The 22,243-nt window shown below is 39.9% G+C and overlaps 1 protein-coding gene across 1 annotated transcript in view; it reads right to left on the bottom strand.

Moving 5' to 3' along the window:
* Positions 1-5,699, bottom strand: part of RXFP1 (relaxin family peptide receptor 1) — a 198,065-nt gene extending 192,366 nt beyond the window's left edge. Inside the window, exon 1 of the mRNA XM_075287825.1 lies at positions 5,454-5,699. Coding sequence (XP_075143926.1) covers positions 5,454-5,502 — 49 coding nt within the window. The 5' untranslated portion in view covers positions 5,503-5,699. The remainder of the gene's footprint in view (positions 1-5,453) is intronic.
* Positions 5,700-22,243: the final 16,544 nt, after the last annotated feature.

The raw sequence follows: 22,243 nt of genomic DNA, 5'->3' as shown, positions 1-22,243 counted from the left end.
ACTAAATCAATAAAACAATGTTGAAGGTTACAATAACAACTGTGATTTCTATGATTTTAGTATTCTTACAATACAATTATTCCTATTTCTACAACAAATTATGTGTGGCTTTGGGAAAATACAAACAATATATGATGGTGACAGCTCTTACAGTGGATAAGTAGATTATGTGTTCCCAGATTAACACTTTAGCTCATGTATATAAATGCAAAATATAAACCTCTGCCTTTGGCTTTAATTATTAGTTGCCAAAATAAATATTCATTAGCGACGGATATAGTAAGTAATGCAGAATATTTATAAAGTGACATACTGCCCCTCATAGTTCATCATCTCCGGGCAATTTGTACTATGATAGAGACACAGATACTTCAGAAGAGGTCAGTTTATACTTCTCTATATTTAGCCTTTCAAGCATCCATATTTGTTCCACATGGAATAGACCGAAGCACCATTAAAACAGATAGAGAAATGTATATATTTCTAACACACCTTCTCACCTCCATAATTCCTATGTGTGTACAACTGTTACATGCATTTCCTTTATTCTGCCTTATTATATTACACCATGAATAGCTTTATTCTTGTAAAAATTTATATTCCAGGTTCTTAAAAGCATGAACAATAGAACAGTTAAAAACAGTATTTCACCCACATTATGCAAGGAACACTATAACCCCATCTAATTTGACAGCTAAAGTAAAACATAGAAGTGGTTGTGCCAGGTAGTACCAACCAGGACAAAAACAAATTGGTATTTTATTAACTTTACAGGACCCCTGCCAATTTAATTCCCTTTTTTTCACTACAATTGTAGTACCCTAGGATAATAGTTTTTTAGCACTCAATAGCAACCAACTTTCCCTAGGGGTCAAATATTCTTATACCTGATACAATAAATAATGCTGCTACATATCTTTCCTTTTTTCATTTTTTTCACTATGAATCATGTTATACAGCAAGTTCCCTTCAGAAATGAAACCATTGCCTGGCAATCTTGGCAGTAAGCAGCTTACATCCGTGAAAAGACAAGCAAACGTCTTCCTTTTATGTATGGTTTAGCAGTATAGCCATTTGGAAGGTCATGATCATTTTAGAAGTGAGAAATTTGGACTAAGTGCAAGAAGGACAAGAAGGAATAGTCTCTTTGACAAAATTACAATTGAAGAAGATATACGGCTACAAAATGTGAGGAGAAATATCCTATTACTTTGGAACATTAAATTAAATGTCAACAATAAGGAGGAACCCCAATGTACTTAGGAGGAGAATCGAGAGCTCAGTATGTTTCTGGTACCCTTAGAGAACAGATAAGTTACAATAAGGAATAACAGATACTGACTCTCAAGATACCTCAGGCATTTACTTCTTTTTATTCATCCAAATAGAATTCTGCACAACGATTCTGTCTATCTCTGTGCTAGACTAGACATATTATGGTATATGCAAGTTGTAAAGAACATCAGCTAAAAGAAACAATAACCTTTACCCTTAATGAAATATATAATAGATACAAAAGTAAAATCAAACCTGATAAAATACAGAGCAGCTTAATAATCTGACTGAAGTCTGCTCCATGAGGAACTGTTATCCGGCATTATCTACAGGTGATGACTGAGCATTATTACCATGAGCTGCATGGAACGATGACAGTTCAACCTGACATTGCTTATCGTTGCACGTCTGGCTTCACATTGAATACAGAACATCTTACTGAGAAGCGCACAGCACATCTCTGCTAAGGATCAGGATGTGTTGCTTAATCAAATCCATGACTGGCACGAGATGCTCTAGGCAGTCTCTCCATCAGTCTCTTCATCTTGGTCCACCCACTTTTCTAAAAAGTGGATAACAGGTCAGAGAATGGAGAAAGTATATTGTATGATTAAAATTACTTTTTCTTTTTTGGAGTTTTTACCTGTAACTGAGCCTAATATAGTGACTACAATTACAGGAGGAATACAACCGCCTAACTTGCAGAACTGATCTGGGTTCTCTAGGACCCAGAAACTCCTACATTTCCCATCCCTTCCTGGACCACATGGCAACCAGACATCATCAGGGTAGCTCCTATAGCGATATACATAACAATATGTAACATGCTTGACATGGGAGCTGAAACATTTCATTATGGAATAAATCTCACTAGAAGTGTTTGAACTGACTACAAGCACGCTGCCTTTTGTTTGATCACTACTAATGAGTTTGGGATCTGAAAGTCTGGTCTGGGCACGCAAATGAAGTTTTGGTGCTGCTGTGGACTTTTTGTATACATATAACAGTTATTGAGCTCTGCGTATGCACAGTATCCCAGTGGACTCTGCTTATGTTTTTGCTTTATTATATATATATATATATATATATATATATATATATATATATGTAGATAGATATAGTTTATGGCTACCCCTTTGTACTAGGGGACATGGAACAGCCCTAGCTAATCACTCGCCATTGGGTTTGGGGTGGAGACTGTAAGTCTCCAAAGACCGTTAGCAATCAGTTAGTAGTGTACCATCAACCAAAACAGAGCCACTATGTGTCCTTTGCAGCCCCTGAGGGATAAGTAGTCATCTGTACTGATGAAGCAGTCATTTACAGCCATGAGAAATGGAAGAATCTGCTGTCAGCTTCATTGGTGAAAAAGTCCCTATTTTTCAAGGAAGTTGTGGTTCATAGAACCTATCATCTAGGACCATTGTATTACCAGGTATCTTGGCCATGAGACTTCAAAGAACTCAGCCCCCCATAGCTATATACGGAGAGGCAGAGAATTATATATTTATTTGAAGTTGAGAAAGGCACCATATACTATCATCTTATATTGGACATCCCTTATCCCAAGTCTGGGTATAACCAGTGCAGTGGTATCTACAACCTCCATCAGGAAGCTGCATGAGTTGTTTGTTACAAGTTCACACAGTAAAGTTACTTGGTTCAGCTGTACTACTGCCTCCTGTGTTGTTCCAGCAGGGCCCTCCAAAAACACCCCAGCATGGCACAAGGTAAGAGAGGGCTCCTGTCTAATTGGAAGCAGGCCCCCCTTGTCAATGTGATGTCTGGGAAGTGGGCTGGAGAAGTTTGGTTGCGTATCCTTGGCCTACCTGTGACATCACAACTACGACCCCACATCTTCCAGTTCTCTCCATAGGATTGCGGCATATACATTGTTAAAAACATCCCTGCCTTCTGACTGGGATGTTCACAGGATCTAACAGCCAGCTCTCTGCTTCTGGAGCTATATGATTTAGTGCAGCTGCTCATCGCTGCCCACACGTATATGGGTAATGGGCTGTCAGCATCTGGTTACTGTATGTAGCACACTACAACTATAAGAAAGTGGAACAATTTCATGATACTTACAATTATTAGGTGGTTATTTAGCAGTTAAATATAAGTGCCACTATAGAATGTGGCATAATGGACAATCTGTAATGTGCAGCCACAACCAACACAGTGTTATATTTCATTACTGTAATTACTTAGTTAGGTTTATTTTACCATTATTTTATCACCATACTGTAAGAACTGACCGCAGTCTATGTCTTATCACATAATATCTTTTATTTAAATTTTGTATGAGCAGCATGTACTGTATTGCGCCCCTTATCTTTTTTGTATCTGAGAAATTTTTATTTTATTTTCATATATATTTTCTTTTTGCTTCGTGACAAAAACTGAAAGCATTTCTATTATTCCCACCTCAACAGCTTGGTTCCATGACCCTGACTCTGGACTTTTATTCAGTGCCCAAGTAAACCTGCCTAAAGTCTTATAAATGCATGCCACCCAGCAAGATGAAAATGATGCAAAGAAAAGCTAATACTGCCTTGGTCAACAGCCAATAGTTGGAAGTTGGCAAATCTTTGGATTTAAGAAATTGATTTTAAAAATGTTTTAAAAGTGACACTTGATTTTAATATTACACTTCCAATTTACCTTTGACTTTATTGATGCTTTTTTAGATGAGTAGTTTCATGACAGATCATAAAAGTAACTTAAATAGAGTAAATACAAAAATCTATTTTCCGGGATGTAATTAGGAAACAATGCCTCTGTTCGCTGCCACTAGGACAGACCCTTAAACATCATGCATTAATTTTTCAGTAAGCCTAATACCGTGATGCAGGTTTATTGCCAGATTAGTATATCTATCCCAAAAGGAACAGACTCCCAGCTATGGACAGCACTGTTTCAATCTGGTTGGATCTCATCAGCACAGCGTAGGGAAACTAATCTAAGTGAGAGACTGTAGACCAGGGTCAGCCCACCTTTGCAGGCATGTGGAGAATTACAAACCATTTTCGCTCCACTAGAGATTTCTGGGGAATATGCAAATCTGTTTTACAGGATGTAATTAGGAAAACAATGCCTCTTTTCACTTGTAAGTCTCCACACACCTCTCCTATGAAAATGTTGGTAGTTTCCCAATAGGTATAAGGGAAGCACAGAGGAAACCTTTTTTGCTGCGGCTCGCTATGTGGGGCCTTAACCTAAATGTCTCAGACAACACTATATTATATTTTCACAACATAATACAAGCCAGTTGAGTATTAATTTCACCAATGTCAATGACACTTATATCACTGCAGAGCTGCTTTTCCAATGCATTTATGTATATGTTGCTTTGTTTACATTGCATACAAGAAAGTTATCTCTTGGAACAGTAAAGCATGAGTGCTCATAAGAACAAACAACTGACAAGCCTGGACACCACAAGTTCACAAAGTCCTAGTCCATTAGTAATAGGTTCAGTTTTCACTTTTGGCTACTTAAAATGATAATTGATTTGCAAATTAACTAAGTCTCTTGCAAAATTTCACAGAATGAGGGGGAATTTTATCTTTTTTGCAGATTTTTGCTGTTTGTGCCTTTTTTCTGAGGTGTATTTCTATACACCTATTTTACTAAAAGGGCACAAGAAAACAAGGTAGTGAGCCTTGGGTATAAAAGCCTTCAAAATAGGTGCAAACAGGATAATTCTTGACACACAGAGCAAAACTTAAAAAATTGGACAGGATTAGAACAAAAATAGGCATAAAGGGCTTTAAAACTGCCCCCATTGAATCATTCCAATGAACACATACTGTTACCCCAGAAAGCAACACCTATAAAATGCAGCTGAGATACAATGTAACTACTTCATTATAGTCCCAGAAACATTGCTGCTGATCAAAGGAGCCACTGACACGTCACATAAATGTCTCCAAATCTATGACTATTCTCTACACATAATTGCTGAAAATTCTGCATGTCTATTCTATTCCATTAGTCGTCACGTACATTCCAATGCTGTAAAACTTGTATTATTTTCTGAATTATATTGACCTCAAGTTTATTTTAGACCTCTAAATAATTATAAATGTAGTCTGATGTGATCTACAGCGAAGAAGAATCATGCATTGTATCATCATGAGTGCACTAAGATAGCGAGTTATAGTATATGTACTTACAGTTCATTCCAATAATCCATGCTAGACAAATAAGGAATCCCGGTAGCATATCTGTGAGGCAGTAGGTACTGAATAGGAGGAAGGCTGTCTGCCCTGTTTAGAAGGCAGATCATTCAGTGGATTTGGTATCCAATATTTCTGACTGCAGCACTAAGCGCTCACACAACAATCTGCTCCCCTCCCTCTCGTCTCCTCTGGTTCTGTTTGTTCAGCTACCTCTTTAATTGCTCCTTATTCCTTGTCTCTTTTCTGACCCTACTGCATACACACAGCAAAGTGAATGAGACAAAAAAAGGGGGAGGAGGGGGAGGAGAAAAGGAGCATGCCAGAGTAATGTGAAGATTTTCCTTATTGATGGTCTGTACTGTGAAAGTTTTACACTGAGTACAGTCCAGACTATTGTTAATGTTGGATATACTTTTAAGACATTGGAAGTGACTGAAGGATGTTCCCTGCCCACTCAAGTAACAGGTTAACTTAACAAAACACTATTGAATTCTCTCTCGAAAATGAGATGTATCACTTCAATGCTCCAGAGTCATGGCGCTTAGTTTAGGGGCACTGGGGTCATTTATACACTCAGTAGAAAGCTGAAATGGTGCTATCATTTTATTCTTTATTAGGGAATTAGATGAAGAAAATACAGTCGGCTGGGAGGAGGCTTTTAAAGTGTGTTTGCTAACCTGCAAGTGGGTGTGCAGTCCTGAAATACTAGAGACTGAATCCGGTTTTATACATATTGCTTTGTTACATGATTAGAATCTCATAGAAACACACACACACACATACACGCAGACACACACATGCACATAAAAATACATACACATACACGCACACACATGCACATACCGTACATACACGAGAAGATTAAATAAGTTCAATCTATTCTGCTCAGTGGCTTTTCATGACCTTTTGGCATTTAGAGCAATTCTGTAATATATTTCTATAATACAATTCTGTCAAAATCCCATTCTTTATGAGCTGGAGCAGATAATAAAATAGGGCAACCACAGAGAAAGCAAGTTTAGTGAAGCCTTCCTTCAGACCATCAGCAGAAAAAGTCCATGTAAGGTGCACATATACTTCAATAGCTGTTATTTAACTCTCTCATACACTTGCATGTTTAGCCATGTGTGCATGTGACTGGGGACAGGGGATGAAACACCTGCCAGACACCTCTGGTGGCAGCTTATCTCCTGGGGAAAAATAGGTTTGACGGGATGAAATTTAACATGGAGCTCCTTTTGCAATTGTTGATCAATGATGTCCCAGATATGGTTCATTGGAGAGAAATCTGAAGGCGCTGTAGGCCATGGTAGAACGTTCAGGCCATACAGATTACTCACAGTAGTACAAGCAACATAAGGCCTGAGGTTGTCATGTTAATAAAAACAGCTCTTGTGACACATTGGAGAAATGGTTGTGCAATTGGTTCTACAGCCAAATCAATGTAATGCTGAGCTGTTAGAGTACCTGAAATGAAAACTAGAGGGGTTCGGCTATATTATACCATACACATCACTGGTGTGATATTCCATTCCCTAGTGAAGGCATCTTCATGGCCAGACCAATTTCTGGACATCATGTGTCCAAAACAAAAGCAGAACTCAACACTGAAGAGGATAGACCTACATTTCATCCTCCATTGCTGTCTTGCTGTTTGCCATGATAGCCCTTGAGAATGGTGGTGTGAGTTCAATGGAACACCTGTAACTGGACAACTTGCTAGTAGTCCAATGTTGTGCAAACATCTTCTGATGGCTTGGGATGTGGCATCTAATTTAAATTGCAATAGACAATGGATCACCGTGTGCCATTCTTCAGAACAGGTGATACAGAGGTTTGTTGTTGTTCTGCCAACCACCAGGACATACAACATCTCAGCCTAGGCATGTAGCAATTTATCTGACAGATACACCAACGTCTCTCAGTTCAAGGCTCCTGTTCCTCTCAGTTTGCGACAAATGGCAATAACTGGAATGTTGATAAATAGGAGGTATCCCACAATCATTCCACACGAGGTGCCCAATTTTCTTAGGTTTCAAGACCCTTGCTTCCAGTCTATCTTTAATACCACTCACATGACATATGGATCTAGGGACTTGTAGATGTGATGATTTACAATTGCTAGTGACACCTGCTGCATCCTTGATTTACTGTTATCATCTCTTCTACTACTGCTGTATTTCTTTTTATTAGTACAAAATATAGCTATTATATACCGTATTTGTTTCTTGCTTTTGCTTTTATTGGGGGTACTGTGGGTGATAAATTAGGGGTTCTGTGACTCGAGGTATATAGTTACTTGCTATCTTGCAGCTACTCTTATGGGGGATCCTATAGCTGCAGCTATCTCTGAGAATCCTGTAACACTCACTATTTTAAGTCAGTGTTATAGAATATCTTAGTACTCTGGGCAGTAAATAATACCAACTTACAGACATAGACTACTAAGACTACTACAACCATGCAATGGATAATCTCACCATATGATGCCATTCTGTGGATGCTTTTGGGACTTCACTTTTTTATAAAACAATATAAAGAAATAACCACTCAAAGCAATGTTATGTCAGAGATCTTAAGCCCTTTAACCTTGATTTTCCCAGCTTGAGGACTTCATATATATCCGAATATATATCCTAAATTTGCTTTTGAAGACCGTCCATAAAATGTACAGCCCAATTTAGAATAGAGTACATAGTTCCACAATGTTCAGGCAGGGGAAGAAGAGCATTTATGGAAACTTCCTTTAGTTTCCTTTCATAATTTCATTACATAAATATTAGAGATGAGCGAACACTAAAATGTCCGAGGTTCGAAATCCGATTCGAACAGCCGCACACTGTTCGGCTGTTCGAACGGATTTCGAACCCCATTATAGTCTATGGGGGAAAATGTTCGTTTCAGGGGTAGGCAACATTCAATAAAATTATACTTACCAAGTCCACGAGTGACGGTCGGGCTGGATTCCCCTTGAAGTCTTCTCCCGGCGCAGCGCCCCCGCGGCGTCTTCCGGCTGGAATTCAATCTGCCTAGGCATTGGGGCCTAGGTAGAGCCGACTGCGCATGCGAGGGCATGCCCGCGCATGCTCAGTCGGCTCTGCCTAGGCCGGATGCCTAGGCAGAGTGAATTCCATCTGGAAAACGCCGTGGGGACGCTGCAAGGAGAAGACTTCTAAAGGTAAGAGAAGAACCAGCGTTGATTGGCAGAATGTATAGCATTCTGCCAATCAACGCTGGTTTTGCATCGAACCTTAAACTTCGAACAGCTAGTAGTGTTCGATCGAGTACGAGTATTTCGAATACCGTAGTATTCGATCAAACACCTACTCGATCGAACACTACTCGCTCATCTCTAATAAATATAGATATGACTATTTTTGTAAGATTTTCTTTTTCTTTTTCCAGATTTTTTAAATTTTCTTTACATTCCTTTACATTTTGCAGAACGTATTTCTTGATGTTGAGTTGGAAGTGAACATTCAGCGATAAAACAATTTACAGTGACGACGGCATGCCTCAAGAACATCACACATTTGTTTCTTTAAGAAGCAATGTAATGTGTAAGATGCTCAACATGCAGCCTAAATAGCTGTGGATATACACAATTACTCACCAAAAAGACTAATTTTAGAAGACCAACAGACTTTCCTTTAATGCACTTCTTAAGCTATATCTCAGTATGTTTTATAAAAACAGAGTCGTCTGTCAAGTGTCTAATTCTCCCTAGATGCCCAATCTTGTGAGCTCACCTCTGCCCATGAAACAATTATCACACATGGGCGCTTTCAGGTTTTGTAAAGAATTAGGTTATTAAGATTTCTGCTGTTCTTTCCACTTTCTGCTTCTTGATCATATATATTATTAACACCAACATTTTCACACGAATGACACGTGTAGAGAACAGTCAGATCCGGATACCCTGCTTACTCCTAGCTCAGTCTGCTTCAGTCATCACACTACACAGCTTGTTTCTGACAAATGGATTGTTTCCTCAGTGCTCATAGGGATTACTTCATTGTACGCTCTTAAGAAAGCTAGCTTTTACTAGCAGTAAATATGTGTCAGCGTTATGCAAATGTCACCCATTTTACTAAAAGTTTCTTAACATTTTAGGAATAGGTGCAAAACCATTGAAGTAGCTTATATGGATGCTATTGTTTCCAAGTCACCATAGGATACAATGCAAAAATACAAGAGTAGTGCCCATAACAATATAACTAGAGATGAGTGAACAGTGTTCTATCGAACACATGTTCGATCGGATATCAGGCTGTTTGATGTGTTCGATTCGAATCGAACATCACGTGGCAAACTCCAAAAAAAATCGATTCCCCTCCCACCTTCCCTGGCGCTTTTTTTGCACCAATAACAGCGCAGGGGAGGTGGGACAGGAACTACGACACCGGAGGCATCGAAAAAAAAAATCGGAAAAAGTCATTGGCTGCCGAAATCAGGTGACCTCCATTTTAGACGAATAGTGGATTTCAAATCGGGGTCATATGAGAATGTGAACTTTGTGACTAAGAGGCAGGGATAGCTAGGGATAACCTTTATTTAGGTAGGAATGTTATTAAAAATAACTTTTTGGGGCTCTATCAGGTGTGTAATTGTGATTTTTGTGACATAAACTTTTTCCAATAGGAATGCATTGGACAGCGCTGATTGGCCAGAGTACAGAACTGGACCAATCAGCGCTGGCTCTGCTGGAGGAGGCGGAGTCTAAGATCGCTCCACACCAGTCTCCATTCAGGTCCGACCTTAGACTCCGCCTCCTCCGGCAGAGCCAGCGCTGATTGGCCGAAGGCTGGCCAATGCATTCCTATGGGAATGCAGAGACTTAGCAGTGCTGAGCCAGTTCTGCTCAACTACACCGTGTGCCGAGTGTGCACACTTGGCTCTGCTACATCAGATGTAGCAGAGCCTGCTACTGCAGAGACTTAGCAGTGCTGAGCCAGTTCTGCTCAACTACACCGTGTGCCGGTCAGCCCATCTGATATAGCAGAGCCGAGTGTGCACACTCGGCTCTTCTACATCTGATGTAGCAGAGCCTGCTACTGCAGAGACTTAGCAGTGCTGAGCCAGTTCTGCTCAACTACACCGTGTGCCAGTCAGCCCATCTGATATAGCAGAGCCGAGGGTGCACACTCGGCTCTGCAACATCAGATGTAGCAGAGCCGAGTGTGCACACTTGGCTCTGCTACATCTGATGTAGCAGAGCCTGCTACTGCAGAGACTTAGCAGTGCTGAGTCAGTTCTGCTCAACTACACCGTGTGCCGGTCAGCCCATCTGATATAGCAGAGTCGAGTGTGCAGACTCGGCTCTGCTGCATCAGATGTAGCAGAGCTGAGTGTGCAGACTCGGCTCTGCTACATCAGATGTAGCAGAGCCGAGTGTGCAGACTCGGCTCTGCTACATCAGATGTAGCAGAGCTGAGTGTGCAGACTCGGCTCTGCTACATCAGATGTAGCAGATCCGAGTGTGCACACTCGGCTCTGCTATATCAGATGGGCTGACGGACACACGGTGTTGTTGAGCAGAACTGGCTCAGCACTGCTAAGTCTCTGCATTCGCATAGGAATGCATTGGCCAGCCTTCGGCCAATCAGCGCTGGCTCTGCCGGAGGAGGCGAAGTCTAAGGTCGGACCTGAATGGAGACTGGTGTGGAGCGATCTTAGACTCCGCCTCCTCCAGCAGAGCCAGCGCTGATTGGTCGAATTCCGTACTCTGGCCAATCAGCGCTGGCCAATGCATTCTATTAGCCCGATGAAGTAGAGCTGAATGTGTGTGCTTAGCACACACATTCAGCTCTACTTCATCGGGCTAATAGAATGCATTGGCCAATCATGCGTTTTTTAGGGGGTTTACATTTCTTTTCTTTATTTTGTGATCGACATCAAATTTTTTGTCATTTTATGATATTTTCTGATTAAAAGTTATATTTTATCATCGGAGAGTTGCCGGAGAAATTTGTTTTTTGCTAAGGGCAATATTTGTTTGGAGTTTGTATATTCTCCATAAGTTTGCGGTGATTTCCTCCCACATACAAAAAATATACTTCTAGGTAAATTGTCTTCCCGTGAACAATTGACCCTATTGGACGTTGGCGTTGAGCATCTGTATAGCAGCCACTTATTCCCCTACTCCACAATTCTCCTGCCCTTTAATTCCTTTGTGTGAGAAGAGCACATTTCACATATTTGTCATTTTTCGTATTACTTATTAGTATCACAGTGTGGGAGTGGAGCAAACATTGGCTCCATAACGGTATTGGACCATGCCATGATCACTTTAGCACTAGCTGTTAAAGACTTCCCATCCAAACAATCCACATGGAGAACAAACAAAACTCTCGTAGAAACTAACAACAAAACTGATATGAAAAATAAATTAGAATTTTTCTTCTACACTAATTTCTCCTATAATCTGGAAGCCCATATGGCTTTTGTTAGAGGAAATTTATAGCATTAGGGACAAAAGTCAAACAAGAAAAAATTATCTAATCAGCCCTATGCTAGAACAGATATCAACACTAGTGTTGAGTGAGTAGTATTACCTCGCCGACATAGGAATGCGTGTAATAGGCCGAACACCAAGGCGTTAAAGGGGCTCTATCACTAGGAAAAGTCATTTTTAACTAATCACACCTTTGCATAGCCTTTAGAAAGTCTATTTCACACCTATCTTTAGTATATAGATTGCCTCAATGGTTTCTGAATAAGTACGTTTTTATTCATATGCTAATACACACCTCTCCTATTGTTTTCTATGGGAGACTGCTGCTGATGATGACTCAGCTTCCTGTTTGCTTCACACACATAGAAGGTAATAGGAGAAAGGAGGCTGCTGGGAACTTCCTGAGCTGGCTGGAGGCTCATTAGCATATGAATAAAAACGGACTTATTCAGACACCACTGAGGCAATCTACATACAAAAGGTAAGTGTGGAATAGACTTTCTAAAGCCTATGCAAGCATGTGTTTAGATAAAAATGACTTTTCCCAGTGATAGAGCCCCTTTAAACGCTTCTAAGATTCAATACGTTGAACCCCTTGGTGTTCGGCCGATTACACGCATTCCTATGCCGGCGAGGTAATCGACGAATACTATTCGCTCAACATCAATCAGCACAACAGGGGGCACCTAAACAATCACAAGTACTAGCCAAACTAGGTGAAAGGATAGACTTTCAAATGAAATTAAAGGAATCTTTGAAGGTCAGATGAACAAAGTCCACTTTAACCAATTGACTATTAATGACATACGACATATCCATATGCCCATTCAGAGTATTTGATAGGGGATAGTGACCCCAGGACAATCAGAAAATATGTATGTCCACTGTTTGATAGCCTTGACAGAATCTTGTTCTCTGGCCAGGCTAAGGTTACAATATATGTGACTTGGAACTACTGCATTGTGATACGAGAAGAGTTCTGGTTCTATTCTTTTTCTAAGGAATCACATTGCATTTCACGTATTTGTCATTACACAAATTTTTGCAGAAAAGAAATTGCCATCTGCCACCTTATGCAAGGTTTAGGCTACGTAGCCAATTTTGGCTTGAACAAGTGGGTTACGTGACTCTAGTTTTTAAATACAATTTTCACTTTATTTAAGCTGCATAACTTTGTTCCAGTATTTAAGTAAATAATTTAGTTGTAAAAATAAATAATCATAGTAATGTTCCCAAAAAATAAAAGTAATATGGTAACAGATGGAAGTTTCAATGCCAAGGTACATGGCAATGGATTTACTTTTTCAAGATGTCATTTTGGGGGTGAGTTCTTGTACTTGCTTCTACACCACTATTATACTATCAACAGAGAATATACTTTATATGTATCTTTAACCCCTTCCCGCCTATGGCATTTTTTGATTTTCGTTTTTCGTTTTTGACTCCCCTCCTTCTAAACCCCATAACTTTTTTATTTCTCCGCTCCCAGAGCCATATGAGGTCTTAATTTTTGCGGGACAAATTTTTCTTGATGATGCTACCATTAATTATTCTATATAATGTACTGGGAAGCAGGAAAAAAATTCAGAATGGGGTGGATTTGAAGAAAAAATGCATTTCTTCGACTTTCTTACGGGCTTTGGTTTTACGGCGTTCACTGTGCAGCCAAAATGACATGTCCCCTATATTCTGTGTTTCGGTACGGTTCCAGGGATATCAAATTTATATGGTTTTATTTACATTTTGACCCCTAAAAAAATTCCAAAACGGATTTTACTGTGAGTCAATTACTTGGCTTTGTAGGTCTGTAGGTGGAGAATTTTTTTATTTTAAGAGCAGTGAGACAAGTTCAAGGACAGGGGAGTAACTACCGGGGTAGCAGGGGTAGCGGTTGCCACAGGGCCCGGGACATTAGGGGCTCAGCGACAACCACTACCGCTGCATTTTTTATCTTTTCTTAATAGGCCGTTACCGACTGGAGTTACTCCAGATGGTAATGGGCCCTATTTACTTACCAATCCTGGCAGGGGCCGGGATTGGTAAGTGATGCCGCGGGCTCCACAAACACTATTACCATACTCGGGGGTCTTTTCAGACCCCGGAAAATAATGATCAGAGGCCCAGGAGAGGTAAGAGAACATAAAAAATAGATAAACAAGTAGAAAAATACTTGGCACTCACCCAAATGCATAAAATTCTAACTTTATTCCAAGTTAAAAATACATTGACACGGGAGGAGGCACACTCTGAGTTGAGCGACAGCCATTTCGTGCTAGGTTGCACTTTTTCAAGCTCAGCTCAATTCAATGTTTGATGAATTGCAGTTCCCCCATCCTTTCTATATTTTGGCCTCAACAAGATTTTATGCTGCTCTGGCCACTTTGTAAAAAAAAAAAGGGAATGAAGGGGGCGGGACCTGGACTCTCACAGCCTAACATATTTACTAATATTTACCTTATAAACTCCCATAAGTTATAGCGTAAATCTGTGCCAGCTCCTAGCCATAGATTTGCTAAACTGGCACAGCACATGGACTGTAGAAAGAAGCTCCAAATTTATTAACCCCTTCCCACTAAATTTTTTGATTTTTTTTTAATTTCCTCCCTGCCTTCTAAAACACTACATTCCTTATAAGTAGCCCAATGTCGTTCACCCTGTTTTCTTCCCCCCATACCCCTATCTTCCCCTCCCAACTTCCCATTGACTATTGTTGTTCCTGTTGTTTTAACTATTGCAAAACTTAATACAACCTTTAATGTTAAAAATAAAACCCTACATTCACATAGTGATATGAGACTATTTTTAAGGGGCTTGTCCAGGAATTACGGATATCTATAAGGAGGGCAGGGAAGGTGGAAAAAAAATAAACATACATACCTTTTCACGGCGCTCTGGTGTCTTGTTCCAGCAGAGGTCTTCACTGCACATGATTGTGAAGATAGAAAAGAAAAACTGATGAATAACCTGTTTTCTTTGTTTATTTTTATTTATAAGGGGGCAGGAGATGATCAGATTTTTACTATTTTTGTTTTTTATATTTTTAAATATATATTTTTTTTAATTTCATTTTAATTCAGTATCATTGCTGTAACAATATAAGGCAATTACTTTTTATTGCAGGATATTGTCAGACTGCAGGGTGTAATAGAAGATCTATGATGACAGGCTTGGAAACCTTTGATATGCTTTGGCTGTGATAATAACCAATTGGTTCACCCCTATAGTTATGGTCATAAGTGTTTGCTCTCCTGAAAATTTTCCAGAAAAAAAAGCATTTTCCCCAGAGTAATACTGCAAATTTCATTTGTGTGTATTAGAACAACACTAAAGAACAGAGAACAGAAGGCAAATTGGATATAATTTCACACAAAACTAAAAAAAAAAATGGGCCAGAAAGAATTGCTGGTATCTTTTCAAATTTTGGGGTAAATTACTTTGCTTCAAGCATTTGATGCTCATTCAAACTCACTTGTGGCAACTGAAACTAAAATTACACCTGAAACTAGATAAAAAAAGAAAAAAGTTGACTCAATCTTTGCTTTGTCTGTGTGTGCCACACTAAGGGTGCCTTCACATGACGTAGCGTGCCGCTCCTTTAGAAACATATACACATTTCCGAGAGCGGCGCTTCAAAACATTGCCCATTGATTTCAATGGGTGTCGATATACACGCGCTACCCATTGAAATCAATCGGAGGCTTTTTTACCTATTGATTTCAATGTGTAGCGCGCGTATATCGGCACCCAATTAAATCAATGGGCTCTGTTTTGAAGCGTCGCACTCGGACACGTGTTACATTTCTAAAGGAGCGGCGCGCTACGCTGTGTGAAGGCACCCTAAGACTGGAGAACATGTTTATTTGTCCATGGTGCGTTACATAATCAAAAAGTTTGCAACCCATGACACTGTGACTAATCTCCCTGGACGTGGACAGAAGAGCATAATTTATGAAAGGTTGCAACACAGGCAGCGCTGCCCCTCTAATGAGGCGAAGTGAGGCAACAGCCTCAGGAGGCGCTCCGGAGGGGGCGGTAGCTGCAGCAATTTTAAAAAAAACTTTTCTACCCCTAAACTAATGCAGGAGAGTCGCCGCTCTCCTGTGCTGGATTAGATCTCTGTGTCTCAGCTCAGGTTGCGTCATCACGCCGCCTACGCTGAGACACAGACGTCTTACTGCCGGGAGAAGAGGCGGCAGCGGGAGCATTGGCGAGGTCAGTAAGTACAATAATTTTTTTTTTTAGTTTTATAATAGGTTGCTACCTGCTGGAGTATCCCCAGCAGGTAGTGGCCTATTTACATGCCTCCCCGGGCCTGTTCACTGCTGCCCCCGCTTCCCCCTCTACCATAGGCCACGGAAGCTGGCAGTGAGTAGGGTCGAGCCCAGGCCGCTATCCCACTACCGCTATTATTATACTTGGGGGTCTATTCAGACCCCCGAGTATAATAATTGGAGCCCCAGGGGAGGTGAGGGAACATTATAAACAATGTTACTTACCTCTCCGGGATTTGATGTTAATCCTAGCAGGCTTTGGATATATATGGTAATATCCCAGATATCACGTAGTCTGGGATATTACTATATAGGCCCAAAGCTTGTGCTACTAGTACCATATAGGCCCAAAGCCTGTGCTAGTAGTAATAGCCTGTTACTGCTAGCACAGGCTTTGGGTCTGTATGGCAACAGGCTGTTACTGTTAGCACAAGCTTTGGGCCTGTATGGTACTGCTAGCACAGACTTTGGACCTATATGGTAATATCCCAGACCACGTGACGCCTGGGATATTACCATATAGGCCTGAACCCTACTAGGATTAACATCGGTTCGTGGAGAGGAAAGTAAAACTGTTTATTATGTTCACTCACCTCCCCTGGGGCTCCGATTATTATACTCGGGGGTGTGAAAAGACCCCTGAGTATAATAATTATTATAATAGTTTATGGGTGTGCAACTGTGGGGCATAATAAATTGAGTGGGCAATTGTGGGGCATAACAGAGCTTGAAGGGTCCACTGTGGCCCCTGTAACCTCTATTATGCCCCACAGCAACCCACCCTGCAACCTCTATTATGCCCCACTGTCTATTGTGGGGCATAATATAGGCTGCTGTTGGACATTATATATGGGGGTTGGGTGCATGGAGAAGTGAGGAGTCAAAGATGTCTGTGTTGCAAACTCAAGTCACAGCTGGAAGAAGTGGTCATGGCGGTCCAAAGGGAAGAGACGGGAAATGTGGGAAAACGTCTCCTGTGAGTATAACTGCACAAAATATTACTGCATTGTATTTATTGTAATGTTACCGCTAGCACCCTCAACCCGACAAAAGATGAACACCCCCCCGACCCAGACTCAATACTGGAAGGGGGGGGTGTCTTTTGATTGTCCGCAGGCAGCAGAGAGGCTAAGTTCATCACTGAATACAGGATAGTCTGAATGGTGGATAAGCAGCCCCAATCAAGTTTCAAAGAAATTCAAGCTGTCCTGCAGGCTCAGGGTGCATCAGTGTCAGCGTGAACTATACTTCAACATTTGAATGAAATTAAACTCTATGTCAGGAGACCCAGGAGGACCCCACTGCTGACACAGAGGCATAAAAAAAATTCGACAACAGTTTGTAAAAATGTGCTTGAGAAAGCAAAAACCCTTCTGGGAAAATGTCTTATGGACATATGAGACTAGGATAGAGCTTTTCGGTAAATCACATCATTGTACTATTTACTGAAAACAGATTGAGGCCTGCACAGAATAAAAACAGTACTAACAGTCAAATATGGTGTAGGTTAAAAGATTTTTGGGGGTTGTTTTGCTGCCTCTAGCATTGAGTGCTTTTACTGTGTGCAAGGCATCATGAAATATTAAGATTATTAAAGGATTTCGGATCTCAATGTAGGGCCCAGTCTCAGAAAGCTAGGTGATGGGTCTTCCAACAGGATAATGACCACAAGCATACTTCAAAAAGCACCCAGAAATGGATGGAAAGAAAGTGCTAGAGAATTCTGAGGTGGCTAGCAATGAGTCCGGATCTAAATCCCATTGAACACCCGTGGAGCGATCATAAAATTGCTGTTGGGAGAAGAAACCCTTCAAATATGAGAGAACTGGAGCAGTTTTCAAAAGAAGAGTTGTCCAAAAGTGCAAAGGTATAAGAATCTTGCTGATGGTTATAGGAAGTGATTGATTTCATTTATTTTTCAAAGGATGTGCAACCAAATAGTATATTGAGGGTGCCAGTAATTTTGTTTTGCATGAAATTATATCATTTTTGGCTCTTTTTTTCTACATTTTTTTTCTGTAGTTCCAATACACACAAAGGGAAAAAAAATGTGTATATGCAATTGCAATAATTTTCTGGGAGAAATACTTAATTCTCTAGAAAAATTTCATGGGTGTCAACACTTACGGCCATGACTGTATGAAGTTGTGGTAGAGGGGGTAGAGGGGGTAGAGGGATCAGCTACTGAGTTCTCCTCACATCCCACCTGACTTTATAACATGTGCATGTCAGACATTCGGAAGGGTAAAGAAGTATGAGCTCCTTCCAGTACACTTCATATTAAGAATATTGGCGTATGAAACTTCAATCTCAATAAATCTGTTTGTGTTTGTACTTTTTGGTGGGTTTAACTCTATAAATATTTCTCCTAATCTTACTTTTGCACATTGTGGAATTTAAAATACCAAGAAAAACCATGTTATGTCTTCTGATGCTTTCTGGACAGAATGATTAGAATGTGGAATCAATTTGCTATACTAGATATTATTAATAAAAGATTACCAGCTACTACTTTAATGCAAGCTAAAGCTAAAGAAATCTACACCCTCTAAGCTTATATGCCACCGTTGCTATTTAAAGCATGTATGTTGTTACAGTTAATACCATACCCACCATATTACATTCATTTTTTAAAGTGATTCTGTGTTATTTTCACACCCATAGAATGAGTGTGACATTTACACAGGAACAGGGATTGATCTGAAATACATATACCACAAAAAGTCAGTACCATACCATCAGACTCATCCTCCATAGCTTTATGTAAAAATACTTTAGTACAATCTGAAAATAAGCCAAAAATGATATGTGACTATATATGTATGGTGAATGTCTAACAGAATATTTTTGTTATTATTTATCATAGAAATTGATACAAAAAACAGAATGAATGCAAACATAGTATACGTATGTATAACATCCACTAAAACAGTGAATAATCTTGAACTGCAGTATGTAGTAAAACTCTGATAACCACACAAATGTGGTACTATATGCGCAAAAGACCATCACAGACAATTACTGTGTGTTCACTTTAAAGTTTGCTCTTATTTTGTTTGTTGTGCTTCCCCTGGATCGATGGCCACCAGTAAACTATATTTTCTAGCTGTCATGTTCCAAGAGTAGGTGGTGATACACATCAGCGTATGGTAAAGCCACACAAAGTCTAGAAGTCTAAGGCTCTGTATGTCAGGTTTTTACAACTTTGAGGTTATACAGAAGTTCAATATGCTTGCCTGCATGGAATTTTAGTGTTTTTGTTCAAATGGTATATTTGTAAATTGACATGAGATGTACTTGTAAAGATTGAGCGTCCTCAGTAGTTGATACCTTTTTTAATGGTTAACAAAAAATGATGACATATTGCGAGCTTTTGGAACAACTTGGTTCCTTCATCAGGCTGGTATAACAATATCTGAAGGCAAGTACGTTTATGCAGTGTAAGCCGATGGCTGGTCAGGTAATGGAGGGGGTGTACATCTCTCCCACACTACTCAGGTGGGTGAGATGAGAAAACTCCAGGAATGTTTGTTCTCAGCAGACAACTTTCGTTTTGGTAAATGCTCAGTACTGGACTGGATTTTTCGGAATGACAGGTAGGTTGGTAGTGGGACCTGTCATTCCACCCACCTCCAGTCCACACTTTGGGGATGATCCGGCAGCGACTCAGCTGCAGAGAGTCTCCTCGTCAAGGAGGCGTAAGAAGGTGCTCCAGTAGCAACACTTTGGCTGGAGAGCTGACAGAGAGGTCATATTTTTAGAGCTGTGTCCTGAATGATTCTACTGGCTTTTGATTTCTGTTATTCTAGGTGAGGTAACCTATTTTATGTTTAGTTAGAGCCTAGCCGGGCTGGGATTTATTTTTGTAGCGTTTCCTTTTGTTGCCGCACTACCTTTTTGAGTGAAAATAAACTCTACCTTTGTTTTGGACTAAAAGAAACTGGATTTGTGTGTCTATGCCACCCCACCTAGCAACCCCAGACCCTGACAGCAGGAATACAGTGTTTGATTCCTGTATAAATGTGCTTGCCTTCAGATATTGTGTTATACCAGCCCGATGAAGGAACAGAGTTGTTCCGAAAGCTCGCAATATGTCATCATTTTTTGTTAGCTATTAAAAAGGTATCAACTACTAAAGACTCTCAGTCTTTACATTTCATACCCACTGGCTAATACGGTACAAAGATAAATTTTTCTTATGTGAGATGTACCTGTCATTTTTTGTCTTCTTTACTTTGACAATCCATATTAGTAGTACTCTTGCTCTATGTCAAGATATGTACTTGAAATTGTAGGAGGCCAATAATCAATAATAATCAATACACACGTTTCACTTATTTTAGAAACAATTACCTTGCATTTGTTTAAGAACAGAAAATTTAGAATATTTCATTCTCCTATATTATACAGACTGTTCTGGAATAACTTATATTTGGTCTGTCATAGAAAAAGAATCTTGTACTCCTTGAATGTTGCGGTTAATCAGATACATGTATTCAATAATGTCAGTCACAGTAGGGGGATACTTATTAAGAATGACATTCAGTATGCTAGTCTTAATTAAGTCTCCAGCTGGTGCCAGATGACCCTGACAGCTCCGGCCTCTTAAAGTGGTTGTCCAGTTTTGGCACATAAACGTTATTGTTTGCATAATGAAAAGTTGTACAATTTTGTAATATACCTTCTGGATCAATTCCTCACAGTTTTCTAGATCTCTGCTGGCTGCCAATCATTCTGCTTACATTCAGTGGGTAACAATTACTCTAAGGTCATGTGATGGACAGTCCATGGTCATGTGATGGACATACAGGTGCACAGCTTATTACAAGTCAGAACTCTGATTACTGTGCTGTGACTCCATCAAATGAGCCTGGACAGTCAATCACATGATCATGGACTAAAATCTATCCACTATAACTAAGTAAAATGAATGACAGCAAGTGGAGATCTAGAAAATCGTGAGAAATTGATACAGAAAGTAAATTCTATGCTAAACAGGAACCGCCATAGATATCAGGTATAATTCAAGCAAACTTTCTGTTGTTAGTTACAGTAAATTTGTTGGTTGAAGACTAGCATTGAGCAAACCTGTTGAAGTTCGGGTTCGACGAATTTGGCCAAACTTTGCCCAAAAGTTTGGTTCAGATACCTGAACTTGACCCAAACCCTATTAAAATCAATGGGGACCCAAAATGGTGACCCAAAAGTGTCTGTAAACTGGGGATAGTAAGGGGTAGTAATAACAGGGCAAGTGCCCTGCAAAAAAATGAGGTAGAGAAAGTACTTAAAATAATAATAAATAATTGTTTATTCTGGGTGTGAATATTAAAATAGGTCAGTAGGTAAATCATAAGTGATGAATCACAGAACAAGCAAAATGCAATACACAACAGACCTTTACAGAAAAGCCATCAATAACCTAGATATTTATAAATTTAACCTTAAAATGGAAGAAGTGCACAATTAGAACTGAAATATATATTTACAGTATTGTAAATAAAAAAAAAAGTAACATTTATAGATTTAACCCACTCAGGAAGAGTCTCTCAGTTTTAGCTGTCTCCAGGACTAAACTGTACAGACAGACCCAGGAACACTCCTAATATAGGGAGTTTTTTTTTACTTCCCTGGTGTGAAAGACAATGTGAAGGTGTAGAATGTGTCGGCTGTACCTTGGGAAGTGTATCCACAGCAGGTGCAACAGAATTTTAGAACCATTGCATTGCCACTTCTCCAAAACTTGCTCAAATGAGAAGTGGCGAGAGACAGCGATATACTACAACTACACAGAATTATAATGTACGTATATAAAGTCATCAGTCCAGTTAAGGCTCAATTGTGGAAGTGGGTGACGTCCACCTCCTTATAAGAGCACTGACCCATTGCCCACATGAACTAAGGCTCAGTTCACATTTACGTTCAGGCCATTCCATTCCCATCTCCACATGGTAAAAGGAAAATGTTTGTTTTGGTACCGTGTTAGCCAGTGGTTATAAAATATAAAAAACAAAAAAAACTTTGCAAGTCTTCAGTAGGTGATACCTTTTTTAATGGCTAAC

The sequence above is a fragment of the Leptodactylus fuscus genome, chromosome 1 (assembly GCF_031893055.1).
Source record: "Leptodactylus fuscus isolate aLepFus1 chromosome 1, aLepFus1.hap2, whole genome shotgun sequence".
Lineage (NCBI taxonomy): Eukaryota > Metazoa > Chordata > Amphibia > Anura > Leptodactylidae > Leptodactylus > Leptodactylus fuscus.
The sequence above is the reverse complement of the archived record's forward strand: the minus strand, read 5'-3'. Positions and strand labels throughout refer to the sequence as shown.